General features: G+C 17.9%; 3 protein-coding genes across 3 annotated transcripts, besides 20 other annotated features; 2 read left to right on the forward strand and 1 right to left on the reverse strand. All coding sequences in view use genetic code 6, as the record gives it.

Annotated features, from left to right (window-relative positions):
• The first annotated feature begins 115 nt into the window (after positions 1-115).
• Positions 116-157: a microsatellite.
• A 218-nt stretch (positions 158-375) lies between these two features.
• Positions 376-415: a microsatellite.
• Positions 416-440: 25 nt separating this feature from the next.
• Positions 441-497: a microsatellite.
• Positions 498-538: 41 nt separating this feature from the next.
• Positions 539-579: a microsatellite.
• Positions 580-598: 19 nt separating this feature from the next.
• Positions 599-669: a microsatellite.
• Positions 662-688: a microsatellite.
• A 63-nt stretch (positions 689-751) lies between these two features.
• On the forward strand, positions 752-1508 carry IMG5_070310 (translation initiation factor, putative; the record flags this gene model as incomplete). Its single annotated transcript, XM_004036738.1, has 3 exons — positions 752-986; positions 1046-1253; positions 1308-1508. Coding segments are annotated over 3 exons (642 nt in total), but the record flags the coding sequence as incomplete, so codon positions are not given.
• A 1037-nt stretch (positions 1509-2545) lies between these two features.
• Positions 2546-2615: a microsatellite.
• A 549-nt stretch (positions 2616-3164) lies between these two features.
• Positions 3165-3810, forward strand: IMG5_070320 (hypothetical protein; the record flags this gene model as incomplete). The annotated part of the gene is made up of 1 exon (XM_004036739.1): positions 3165-3810. One exon carries the CDS (start codon positions 3165-3167, stop codon positions 3783-3785), a length of 621 nt encoding a protein of 206 aa, XP_004036787.1. The 3' UTR covers positions 3786-3810.
• A 332-nt stretch (positions 3811-4142) lies between these two features.
• IMG5_070330 (hypothetical protein) lies at positions 4143-9065 on the reverse strand (the record flags this gene model as incomplete). Its single annotated transcript, XM_004036740.1, has 8 exons — positions 8933-9065; positions 8823-8884; positions 8671-8765; positions 8358-8624; positions 7798-8316; positions 5044-7754; positions 4895-4997; positions 4143-4838 (listed from the first exon to the last, which is right to left on the reverse strand). Exons 1-8 carry the CDS (start codon positions 9031-9033, stop codon positions 4143-4145), a joined length of 4554 nt encoding a protein of 1517 aa, XP_004036788.1. The 5' UTR covers positions 9034-9065.
• Positions 8626-8668: a microsatellite.
• Positions 9024-9072: a microsatellite.
• Positions 9057-9114: a microsatellite.
• An 855-nt stretch (positions 9115-9969) lies between these two features.
• Positions 9970-10001: a microsatellite.
• A 186-nt stretch (positions 10002-10187) lies between these two features.
• Positions 10188-10225: a microsatellite.
• Positions 10188-10261: a microsatellite.
• A 55-nt stretch (positions 10262-10316) lies between these two features.
• Positions 10317-10355: a microsatellite.
• Positions 10325-10376: a microsatellite.
• A 1253-nt stretch (positions 10377-11629) lies between these two features.
• Positions 11630-11669: a microsatellite.
• Positions 11670-12032: 363 nt separating this feature from the next.
• Positions 12033-12092: a microsatellite.
• Positions 12093-12766: 674 nt separating this feature from the next.
• Positions 12767-12802: a microsatellite.
• A 5-nt stretch (positions 12803-12807) lies between these two features.
• Positions 12808-12840: a microsatellite.
• A 374-nt stretch (positions 12841-13214) lies between these two features.
• Positions 13215-13243: a microsatellite.
• The last annotated feature ends 735 nt before the right edge of the window (positions 13244-13978 follow it).

Below are 13978 nucleotides of genomic sequence, written 5' to 3' on the forward strand. Positions count from 1 at the left end.
ATTCTTTATTTATAAAATATATTGAATTTTATGGATTAAATGTTAATTTTTATGCTTTTTTAATTTAAATTTAAATTTATATTGTTTTGCTTAAATTTATTTATTAAAATTATTTTATTTTTTATATAATTTTTTATAATATTTCTTAATAATATTTATTGTAAATATGATTAATATTAGTGTATTTTTTTTTATAAGTTTTATATGAATATTTTAATTAAGTTATTTGTTTAAGTTAAAATTTTAATTTATTATTCCATTATATATAATACTTTTTAATATTTTATTTTTTTGATTTTCCTCTAATTTTTTTTTAAAAACTCAATCAAGAAAAGATAAAACGCGATATTTATTATTAAATTTATATTTAGTTCATTTTTATTTTAAATTTTTTAGTTTTTTTTATAAATTTTTTGATTTATTTCTTATAATATTTATACTATTATTCTATATATTTATTAGTTCTATTATTGATTTATATATATATATTTTTTATTACAAATATTCACTTTTCGAATTTTTAAAAGCTTTTTCCATTTTTTTAATTTAATTGTATTTAAATTTAATTTGTTTTTAATTATTAAATTAATTATTGTTAAAAATAATTAATAAATAAATTAAAAAGAAGAATAAAATAATAAATAAATAAATTAATAGAAGAAAAAAATATCTAAAAAATATCTAAAAATATAAATAATGGAAGAAAAATATTTTATACAAAACGAAAATTACAACGAAAATTGTTAATAAGAAAATAAATAAAATTTTATAAATACAGATTTTCAAAATCTAAAATTCAAAAATTATTGGGCATTTTGGGAAGGATATAAGCAAGAAAAAGGAAATACATAAGTAATTTCAGATAAGTTTTTAGATAATAATTATAAAATTGTTGAATTTAATGATTTAAGATAATTATAAATAATTTGGTGTACAAAATTGAATAAAATTTCTAATTTTTTTAATTTTGAAGGCAAATTTATTAGGTATATTTTTATAAATTACTTTATTTTTAATATTATAAATAATTTTTTTATTTATGTAGAGTAGAATTGTAAAAATATAGTAGAATAATAGAATCTATTAGTTTATTTAAATAAAATATTGTACCAGCCTGGGAAGATCCATTAAATGTCGAGGGAGGTGATCTTTAAATATTTTTTGATGATATTTAAAGTAAAGACTAAATAGATTCTATTTATAAAGTTGTAGTTTAAACTGTATTAAGTGATGATTACCCATTTATTAATGAAGTATATTTTTTTTTATTAATATTTATATATAATTTTTAACTGAAAAATTAATAGACTAATGGAGTTAGATTTAATGATAAAACAAGAGATAAATAAGCTACTAAAATAAGGATGGAAATATGGTTTAATTTTAACGAAAGTAATGATGGATATGCATAAAAATTAGAAAATATTTAAAAATTTTTCGAAGGTTTAGTTGGAAAACATTACAAAAAAATTAGTTTTACTTGGGTTAGTCATTCACATAAAAAATGAAAAATGAAAAAAAATATTTTATATAATTTTGTTGTTATTTTTTTTTATAAATTTTATAAAAAAAAAAAAAAAAAAAGAATATATATATTTAATTTATATATATAATTATTATTTTTATTACCAAAATAAATGAATGAAGATAAAAATAATTAAATGAATATTTTATATAATATTTTAAAAGTAAAAACAGAAAAAAACCTTCAAAAAATAAATGAAGAATGCAAAATGAATTCATGCGAAAAAAAGTTATAAATTTTTTAAAATATAAACCAAAATTTTATACAAGTAAAAAAAGTTAAAAAAAATAAAACATAAAAAAACTAGATATTAAAAGTTTAAAAATAATAAATTTAATAAAATGAATAACAATAACAAGAATTATATGAAAAATTACATATGAAAGAAATTTAAATAGAAATATAAAAAAAAGAAAACTATAAAAATGGGGAAACAATAATTGAATATTTATAAAAATAATAAGCCAATTTGGAAAAAATGGAACAATTAAATTAATAGATAACTATTTTTTTTAAAAAAAATGAAGACGAGCCCGAAATAAATGAAAATTAATAAAATAAAGAATTTTTGGAATTAAAATAAAATTACGAATAACTTTTAGAAAATGAAATTTCTACAAAAAAAAAACTTAATTTTGAACTTGATGAAATTAAGGTATAAATTGCATTAAAGGAAGCAAAAAAAAGAGAATTATAAAAAGAAATGGGAAAATTTTAAAATTAAGTTTAAGATTTTCAAAAACTAAGAGAAAAAAAATTATTAATTTAAACAATATTAGAAGAAAAAATAGATGAATAGAATAAAAAACTTAATAAAATTAAAAAAACAAATGCTTTTAATGAAAATTTAATAATTGAAATTGAAGATTTAAATCAAAAAATAAATTAAATTGGTGTAAAACATTAATAGAATTTAATCAAAAATGCTTTTTATTTAAAAATAATGCAATAAAATGTATTAGTAAATGAAAATTTGGCAAAAAATAAGAATCTTTGGTTAATAAAATATAACGTTTTACAAAAAAAAATATAAGAGAATATTTTTTTGTAGAAAAAAAACATAATGAGCAATTTTTTATTAGAAAAAAAAAAAGAAAATGATGAAAATTAAAAAAAAATAATAGAAAAAAATTAAAAAATATTATTTTTAGAAAAACAAATAAAAGATTTGGTTGAAAAAATAAATTCCGAAATAAAAAAAAAGAAAAAGAAAAAAATGAACTCACTCAAAACTATGAACTCAAAATTTTCGAATAAGAAAAAAAAATGATTTATTGGATTTTTCATAAATTTCAAATATTAGTTTGAGTTAAAATAAAGAAGATGAAGTTTTTGGAAATTTTTCTTATTAAAAAAGCTTAAATTTATTAAATCCAGTTTAGATTTTGGTTTAAAGTGAAAAATTCATGAATTTTGAAAAATAAAAAAATCATTAAAAAAATAAAAGTTTGCTTAAAAAATTATATCATCTCTCCAGTTAAAAAGCAGCTTTGATGAGTGTTTAATTTAATTATTAAAATTTATTAAATTTTTGATATTTATTTATTTTGCTTTTATTTATTTTTTTTAGAAGAAAAAAAAAAATTATATTTAATTTAATTAATTATTTTTATTTTATTTACACAAAAAAAATAAAAAAATGAGCGATAATTATTTACAAATAACCCCCGAAATAGTAAGATCATATACAAAAACAACTGAAACTTTTTTATGTCCTCTAAAAGCGAATCATTATAATATATAGTTTTTGAGTTTCAGAATAAGAGACATGGATACAAACAAGATTTTTTTTTAAATACAAAAAGAACAAGCAAGTGATGAAGAATAAGAAATTCTCAATAATTAAGAACTAACAAAAGAAGAAGAAGAAGAATGGAGAACTGTCAGATATCATTTTGGACCCGAATTTTTTAAAATAAAAACTATTGGCACTTAATTATAATTTTCTATAGGGAAAAAACCCATTAAGAACTTCTTAATGATAGAAAGACATTATTTTAATGATCAAATTATTTAATCTTATGAGTTCAAGTTCCCCTTTTGTATTCCAGATACTGTTAATGATTGGGAGTCTATCTATGATGTACCTATCCTTGATGAAAAGTTAGTATAGGAAATGATTAATAGTCCTTGGAAAACTAAATCAGACTCCTTTTATTTTGTTGAAAATGAATTAGTTATGCATAATAAAGCTGAATATAATTACTCTCCTATTGATTTTTCGGATGATGATGAATAAAATTTAGATGAGCATTAATGATTACTCTTTTAAAAAATAAAAATAAAAAGAGAAGATATTATATATAAATATATAGATATATGATTATTTTTATGTGTTTTTTTAAAAGGGATAAAATGATTTGTTTATTTTTATAAGGATTGTTTATATATATATATATTATTTCTTTTGTTAATACAAAAAAAAAATATTATTAAAATATATGTAATTTTTCTTAATTTTAAAAAATTTTAATTTTCTCATAATAATTATTAAAAAATAATTAATTTTTATTTATATTTAAAAAAAATAAAGTTTAAATTTATTTTGAATAAAAAAAAAATATTATTAATCGTATATAAATACATATATTTATATTTTATAATCATAAAATATATTTCATGATTATTTATTAAATGCTTTTAAAGGTTGTTTAACAATTCTTGACATTCTTTCCTTATATACTTCCAATAAAAATTAATAATCAATTATACCATTTTTTTCCGCAAACTTAAGTAATTTAATATAACATTAATTATCAATAACAATCCCAATACTCCTTAATAACTCTGCAATAATATTTTTAGCAACTTCATATGTAATCTACTATCTTTTAGAAATTTCCTAAAAAATATTAATTAAATATTTTCTATTTCTTCCAATAATATGCATAATATCGTCATACTCTTTTGATGTTTCTAATTATTTCAAAGGCTCTTTAAAATCCATAACCTTATTTATATTATTCGGGTTATGTATTTTCAATAAATCAAGTCTTTAATTTTAAATATCAAAAGGCATCTAACTTCTCTATTAAAGAGTTTACATCTTTTTCATTTATTTACTTTCTTTTATTTCATTAGCATTCAATTATAAAGGACGACCCTACATACTAGCATCTGGCGGCTTAAACTAGTTAAAAGTCTATAACCATTCATTCATATCGATTAAATTATCTTTACGGATATCTATAGTGTCAAAAATATCTCTTAATATTTCATAAGGAGGTAATGGATAGTTGCCATATTGACTTAATTTTTGCATGAAATTTACATATTCGTCAAATTTCATAAAACCTGTATGATCTGTATTGAACTAATTTTTTTTTTATATAGGTTTTTAAAAAAACGATTAAATATATGTGTTATTACGTGACGAAAAGCATCTTTAGGTGATAACATATAATAATGAATATCATCATTTATTAATTTTAATCTTTATTTGCTTCTTTCAATTATTTTTTCTTATGATTCACTAATATTATAAGATATAATATATTTATATATATTTTTTTAATTACTTTTTTTTAAATTTATTAATAAATTCTCTCCAATTAACAATTCCTTCCCCTGATTCATCACAGAAATTTAATAAAACATCTATTTCTTTCGAAGTTAACCCAATTATTAAATTTCTAAATGCTGCTTTGAATTCCAAATTTGATATTTCCCCACTTTTATCTTTATCAAAATCATTAAAAACTTAATTTATACTTTTATTTGAAGTTCTCAAAATTTACTTAACCTTAGTAACTATTTCATCAGTAGTAGGATCATAAATAGCATATTTGTTATTGGTTGGAGGCATTATTAAAGGAGCTGTTAATGGACGAGGATGTTCTTATTATAATAAAGCACTTCTCTTATCACCAAAAATATAAAGAAAATTCTAATAATCAATTAACTTAGTATTATTATTAACTAATTTAAACCATAAAGACATTATATCACTTTAATGAAAACGATCAGGAAATAAAGATTTTATAGCATTTTCGAATAAAGAATAAGTAATATATTTCTAAAAAAATAATTAAATATATATAAAATGAATAATAAAAATTACCGATTTATTTGAAAAATAATTAAAAGCTTCTTCTAAAGTTCTAAAATCAGTACTTACAGTTTCTTAAACTTCTTTTAGCATTTAATTTTACCAATTAAATCCACCTAAAAAAAAATAGATATATATAATAAAATAGATAATAATACTAAAAGTTGAAATCCAATCTTTTTTAGTTAAATACCCTTTCTTATGTGGATCCAAATCTGAGAAAACTTATTAAATAAGTTAATTGGTTAAATTAAATCCTAATAATGCTCTACTTTTTTCTATCCATTATTCAAATTAATTATAAATAATCCTTTATCCACCCCCCGAAATACTATCAAAGCTTTAATCTAAAGTCAAAAACTATCTTGATATTACTAAGCCAATTTATTATTTAGCATTAATTTTCCAATCTAAAGAACTTCTGCCTTCAATAAATTTTCCTCCAGTAACCACAAAGTTTTGAACAGGACTAAAATCTTCACAAAGTAGTCTATTTAAGTCTGCCAATTTAATTGTCCCTCTTTTAAATTCATCCATAAGTTTAAAAAGCCTATTTATCCTTTGTCCTTCTAATTCCTTTTCCGAAATCTTCAAAACGTCCTTAAGAAAATTCTACAAATCCTCCTTACTAATATATCCGTCAAAATCTTTATCAAAAACTCTAAAAGCATCCTAAATAGTTAACCTTTCTTCTCTAAACCAGTTTTTTATTTTTGCTAAAACATCTTTTGTCCACTCCCAATCATCTTCCTTTTTCATTGCTTTTAAATTAAACTCCCTTTATTCCTATTATTATTATAAATCCAAAGTAGTTAAATTCATTGTATCAATAAAAGTCTTATAGTCAATCATCCCAATTTTCTACTTGTCCATAAAAGCAAATAGCCCGTCCCTATCTTCTTTGTTGAGCTTTATTACCAATCCAATATTATTCTAAAAATCATTAATGGTAATAAAATCGTCTTTGTTTCCATCCAAAAGCTTAAAGAAATTATAAAAACTCATTTTTTTAAGATACAAAATCTACCTTAATTCTCTCAAAATATCCTCCATTTCTTTTTCACTTAAAGGCTTTTAAGGATAGAGTTTATTTTCTTAAAAAATTTCTTTTTGTTTAACTTTTCTTACATTATTATTGTTAATATATTCCAATCTACTCAAAAAAGTATCTAAATCTTCAAAAGAAATAATCCCATCATTATCAATATCCATTAATTAAATAAATGACATCAGTTCACTTTCCTTATTATATTAAAATGCATATTTTTGTAAAAAAGTTGCAAAATCTTCCACTTTAATTTCATTTTGCCCAATTTTTTTTGTTACTTTTTCAATTATAACTTAAGGATTAGATAATCCGTTTTTATCTAAAAAATCTTTAATTTTCTTAACAAAATCCTCTACATTTATAAACTTTTCCTCATTTTTTACATCTTCCACTTTTACATTCAATAAAAGATACATAAAATCTACATATCGTACACTTTACCCTCCCATATCATATAAAACTTGTAAATTTTTCACCAACCTATGTATTTCGTTCCCTGTTACATCCATAGAATCTTTCTAAAAGCAACTCTTGAAACTCTAAACATCCAAAACTCCTTAATTTTATGGATCTAAATCTTAAAACTTTTATCTAAACACGTTCTAAAACCCCCCTAGTCTCTAAACGAATTCTAAAAGCCACTTTTTGTCAATATACCCTGCTTCTTCATACATCAAATTCTTTTGATTAACCCCAAGTTCTTCTATTATATCATAAGAATCAATTAATTCCTTTTCTTTCATAATACTTTAGACTATCTAAAAAGCTTTTGCATCATCCAAATTTTTATCTAATTTTTTCAAAGCACCTTTTAACATGACATTATTAATACTTTTTTAATCTTTAGTAAATCCTAGTATTTCCAATAAATCTTCTTCCGAAAAACCACTTTTTCTTATATTTTCTCTTATTAATTATAACTAAGGGTTCCTCGTTATTCTAAAAACATTTAACCAATCATCCAAATCAACAAATCCGTCCTTATTATGGTCCAAAAGACGATGAAGTTCAGTGATTTAGACACTATTAATTTCTAAATTTAGCTTAGAAATTCCATTATATATATCTTCACTCGTTAATTTTATTCCTATATGATGGTTACCTGTAGACTTCTTACAAAATTCAATAAAAGCCTTTATAAAAATTATAATTAAAAAAAAATAAAAAAAAAAATACATCTTCACATGTTAGTTAGTTTTTGTTAATCCATATAGTAAGTTATTTTAATGAGTAGTCTATTTCTTTTCTATTTTTATGAATATATTCTTTACTTTGTTTTCCTGAAAGAGATATCCAATTATCCCTATAGGGAGCTGTTTTGCTCATTATAGATTAAGGATTGGCTGATTTAGTCCTATTTGCATCAAAAATTGATCTTCTGGTAGGATTATTGAGACTTTAGAGATCTATATTATAATTTTATTTAATAAAATTTTATGTTTTTTCGTCTATTTCGAGTATATCATCAGGTTGGTTTTATAGATTTTCCTCCATACTCTTCAAATCGAGAAATCTTTTGAGGTTTTCACGAGTTAAAGACATTTCTCCTTTTAATTTCTTCTGAGTTAATTGTTAATATTGATTGCTTATTTATTTAGCATCTTTTGATAAAAACTCGTTAAATTAAACTGCCACGATATTATTTCTAACACGAAAAAAACCTACATTAGGAATTTCCATATCCACACTGCTTTCCTAATTTGAAAATAAAATAAAAAAAAAATATTATTTTTTACAGCTTTTGCTTAATCTTATAATTAACGAATAATTCTTTCAATACAAGTTTTTGCTTAATCTTTTTCCATAGATGCGTATATACCAACTTCCGTAAAGTTTATTTTACTTAAAGGTATTTTACCATTTACACCGTTTGCACCATATGGACGGACTATGTTTTGGGTACATATACCTTGTTTTAAGTCACCGCCTTTTATAAAATCTTTAGATACTAAAAATACAGGATTTCTTAATTACTTATCTCTTTCCCATGGGTTACTACATCCCTATTTTTTATATAAAATATAATTTTTTAATAAATATTATATTTACTTCTAATTTATAATCTGGAGCAGAGAAAGTAAATGTACCAAAATTTTATATGTGAACTGCTCTTCCCATTCTTAATTAACGACTTAAATATAGGCCTTTTTTTGTTTATAATTTTTTATATTTTTCTCTTTTATATTATTTTTAATATATACCAAATGCATTCCATGATACACGAATATCTTCAGAATCGAAAATTCCTTTGAATCTGTATAATCTAGTAAAAAATGTTAACATTATTTTATTTAAAGAATTTTTTATTTACTTTGTAGATGATTTTTAGGTTACACTAGCAAGAATTTTTTAAGAATTTGAAGAAACTTTTGAATGGTCAGAAATCTGACTTTTTGTCATACTTTTATGCATGTTTTAATTTTTTTTTTATTGCGTTTTTATAATTTTTTTATTTTATATAACTTATATTTTTTTATCAATTTGTTTATTTTTTAACTAATTAATTATTAATCGTCTTTTATCAATTTTTTTTATAAAAAATTTAATTAAAATAAATTTTTAATTCATATATAAAAAAATTAATAAAAATTAATAAAATAAATAGATTTATATAAAATTAAAAAAATATTATTAATAAAAAATAGATTGCTAGGTTCAAAATCAAAATTCGAATAATAATATAACAGATGTAAATCCAATAAAAATATAAATTAAATTTATTAAAGTAATATTATTTCTGATAAGACTATGAATGAAGTTGAAAATAGTCCTAGTAAAAAAACTAAATAATGTTTAATAAATAATAAAGATAGTGCGAATATTATATTAGTTTATTATTCTAAATATGAAATAATAAAATACTTTATATTTCTGTAACTACAATTAATTAATTTAATATAGTTTTTTTAATCTAAAATTAAGAAAAAATAAATGAATGCCTTTTTATTATATTTTTATAAAATTTTTTTAAAAAAATGCTAAAAAGTTAATATATATTATACAAAAAATTGAAGAAAATTATACATAGGGCTGAAATAATGTGTATCGAATAATTTTATTTATAATAATTTCAAATTTGATTTTATATGCGTTTTGATATAATAATAATTTAATTTAATATAGTGATTTAGAAAAATTGATTATAAGTTTTTTTTGTTGTTGTTTTTTTAAAAACTTTATATTGATAATTTTTAAAAAGATTTGTCTTTAAAATAAATAATGTTTATATATATATAGTTTATTTTTATTTAATAAATTTAATTTGATTAAAATATTTTTTTATATTTTAAATTATTTTTCAAGCGTAAAATAAATTATGGATTAAATAAAGTATTTTAAAAATTATATTATAATTTAGTTTAAATATAATTTGTTAAATAAAAAATTATATATAACATATTCATTATTTAATATTTATTGTTATAATTAATAAATAATTGATAATATATTAAAAATATTTATATATAAATAATAATCCTATGATAAATATAATATGTATATCTAATATTATGATTTTATATATATTAAGTTAATTTATATTTTTTTATAATATATATAAAAAAAATAAAAAAAATTACATAAAAAAAAAATTTATAAAAAAAAACTGATAATAAATAATAAATAATAATAAAAAACAATATTACAAATTGAAAAAAAATAAAATGTTTATAAATTAAATTTATGATAAAATAAAAATATTAAATATATATTATATTAATATAATATTTTATATTTATTTATATTTATATTTATTTTTAAAAATTTATAATCTTATATATATATTTAAATTTTTTCGTTATATATTTATTTATCAAATATATTATTTATAATTTTATTAAATCTGTAAAATTTTAAAAATCAAATGTTTATTTATTCCAAATTATTAAATTAATATAAATAAGCTAATGCATTTTTGTTTTATTACCTTTATATCTCTATAAAAAACTTTATGAATTACTTATCAAACACATTTTTTTTTATTTGCTAAATTTATAACTATATTTAAGGCATTTAAATTTAATCATTTCTTTAAAGTCCTAATCTTTCTCACAAGCTTAAAAATTTTATTTTTCAGCATTTTAACCCTAAATATAATAAATTAAAAATTAGTTTGACATTTTTATTCAAATTAAAGCTTAGTTCTCAATAACGACTTAAATTCGTTTTGAAGTGCTTACCACCATTAATCATTTTTAAAAGATCTTGAATATTCTGGAAAGTAAGATGTATTTTTTAAACACATTATTTAAAGCTTTAATTACATAAATTTCTTCAAGAAATATATAAATTTTGCAAATTAGAAAAAACTTTTTTCTAAACAATTGGTAAAAATATATTCATTTAATTAAATAAGGATTTTATATATTTAATAATTAAGTACATATTTCCTATATATCATGATTTTATATTAATATCAACACATCTGAATTTTCATTTAAGCTGGATATTGCCAATATGCAATTATAACTTTATAAAATTACTTCGCCGTCTATATGAGGGGCGAGAGGCTATACAAAAGCTTATTTTTGGAATTTTCTAGTCTATTTCTTAAATTATATATGAACTTAAACCACTAACTGTATCTCCTGTTAAACTCGAGAAAAACAAAAGATCTTCCCATTATTTCTATTAAGTTTTCCACTTTTAGTGTTTTATTCCATTATTCTGGTTTATGTATATTATATCCATAAGCCTAATTATTTCCATATACTTCTTATTTTATAAAAATATTCTTATATCAAAATGTCATATATCTTCTATATGTATATTTAATAATGCCATTTTGCTATGATTTTCGATTAATTTTAATAAAAGAAAATATTTATATTAGTAGGTTGGAGAACTTGAGAACATTCTGGAAGTTCTTTAAATATAGAATTGTAATATTAATTTGTTTTTTATTGTCAGACTGATTTAATTAAATATTTATTATGGAATTATTTATTATTTATTCTAAGATAATTTATTAAATTAGGATAATAAAAAATAAAATTTTATTAATTAAAAGATTATATTTATATATTTTTTAATTTATATAATTTTATTAAAAGAGGAAAATTAAAATTAAAATTAGAATAAAATATATTAATAAAAGAATTAAATATAATAGAAATATATTTATATTAATTAAATAAAAATAATTAAAATAAAATATATTCTTTTATAGTATATTAAATACAAATTTATAAATAAAATAAAAACTAATAATTTAATAATTAATATAATTAAAAAAATTATTAATCTAATTTTCATTTAAAGTTAATTAATTATAAAAATTAAAAATAAAAATAGTTTAAATAAATAAATAGTAATTAGTAAATTTAATATTAATTATTATTTTAAAATATAATTATATTAAACATTATATATATCATTATATTGTTTTATATTATTAATAAAAATAATAATAAATATTGTATATTTTTTTTATTTATTTTTTATTATTTTAAATATATTTATATTTATATTAATTTATATCTTTTTTACATTTTATTAAAAAAATTAATTTTACATATTATTTATTAATTTTTTAAATTAAATATAAATATATTATTATTTTTTGTTGAGTGTTTTTTTGCATATAATTAATTATTATATATTTTAAATAATTTTAATTAATTTTTTATATTTTTGACTATATATCTTAGATTATATATATTTCTAAATTTTTTTTTCAAAAAAATCTAATAAAAATTTTATTTGTTACGTTTTATGTAAATCTTTATGCTTTTATTGGCTTAGTATCACATAAATTAAGATTAATCATGATTGTATTAATGTTATGGGTTAACTATATAACTTTTTATTGTTTGTTAAATTTATTTATTAGCAAATTAACAAAAGAAAGTATAGTTCATTATTTATCATTAGTTATTCCAATATATAATTATTAGTAAGATTTGCTTAAATAATCAATATTAAAATTATCTTTGGAATTGTCAAATAAATAATCTATTTTTATTATTAAAAAAAGTTATTCATTTATTTAATAATAATTAATCTAGTTTTTTAATTGAAATTAATTTAAATAAAAATATCATATACAATGTTATTTTGAAATATATTTTATTTTAATAAAAAGATTTATATTTAAGAATTTTATGATTAAAAAAATATAATTTGATTCTACATTATTAAAACTATTTATAATTTAAAAATTAATATAATTATAAAAAATAATTTGAATTAAAATTTAATTTTTAAAATATATATTTTTAATAAACTTTAATTATATTACAAAAAATTATAAATTTCAAATACTGAAAACAAAATTTAAGTCTTTATATAAATTTTATAATTATCCATCATTTATTTATTTGTTTTATAATAAAAAATATGCAGTAAAATTAAATATATAATAATAAATATTAAAATTACTTTATAATTTAATACTTTATAGATAAATTAGACTATAAATTTAAAAAACTAATTTTATTTATATTAATTTATTATAAAACCTGATTTATAATATAGAAATTTTTATTCAATTATATAAGGTAAATAATATATTGATTAAAATAATAAATGTAATTAAATAAAATTATATTTATGATTTTTAATGATTGATATCTTAAGAAAATCAAATTCTAATCAAATAAAAAAATTAAATAAAAAAATTAAAAATAAATAATAAAAAACAACGAATGAGGAGTAATAAATAATTAATGCGATTAATTTTATTAATTTTTGTTATCTAAAAAATAAATGCATTTACATTTACATATCCACTAAAAATAAATTACGATTGGTTTGACATTGAAGAATATTCTGCCATAATAATAAAACCAATTTTGGAAAATAATGACTAATATTTCTATTATTGTAAATTAAATGACGATGGTTATATAATAAAGTAAATAATTCTAGATGGAATGATCCATAAAATATACGATAATAACTATATAATTGAAACAATATTAGGTCGTCCAAAATTATTTTTAATAAACCGTATGTAACATAATTACTAAGTAATAGACTTAATTGACATTGAGAATTTACAAAGCAATAGTAAATACGAAATGCCTAATCCAAAACCTATTTCTATATCAGATTACTATATAAGAAATTCTATTTCTATTGAAATTGATAAAATTTAAAAAATAATATACAGTAATGAATATTTTGCTTTTTATCAGACTCCATTTTTCGATGATAATTGTGACTAAATACCAATTAAAAAAGATAAAGTTATTAAAGTGTCAGGATATTGTAAAACAAGCGAAATTATTACTTTCTATGATTAATTTAGTAAAAATGCGATTATGATTTATAAGCAGTAATAATTCTAAATATCCTAATTTCCATAAAATAGTGCATTTTAAAATTGATGATGACATTGTCCTTACTATATAAGGAA

This window comes from Ichthyophthirius multifiliis (genome assembly GCF_000220395.1).
Source record: "Ichthyophthirius multifiliis unplaced genomic scaffold scaff_1120509250385, whole genome shotgun sequence".
NCBI classification, from domain to species: Eukaryota; Ciliophora; class Oligohymenophorea; order Hymenostomatida; genus Ichthyophthirius; species Ichthyophthirius multifiliis.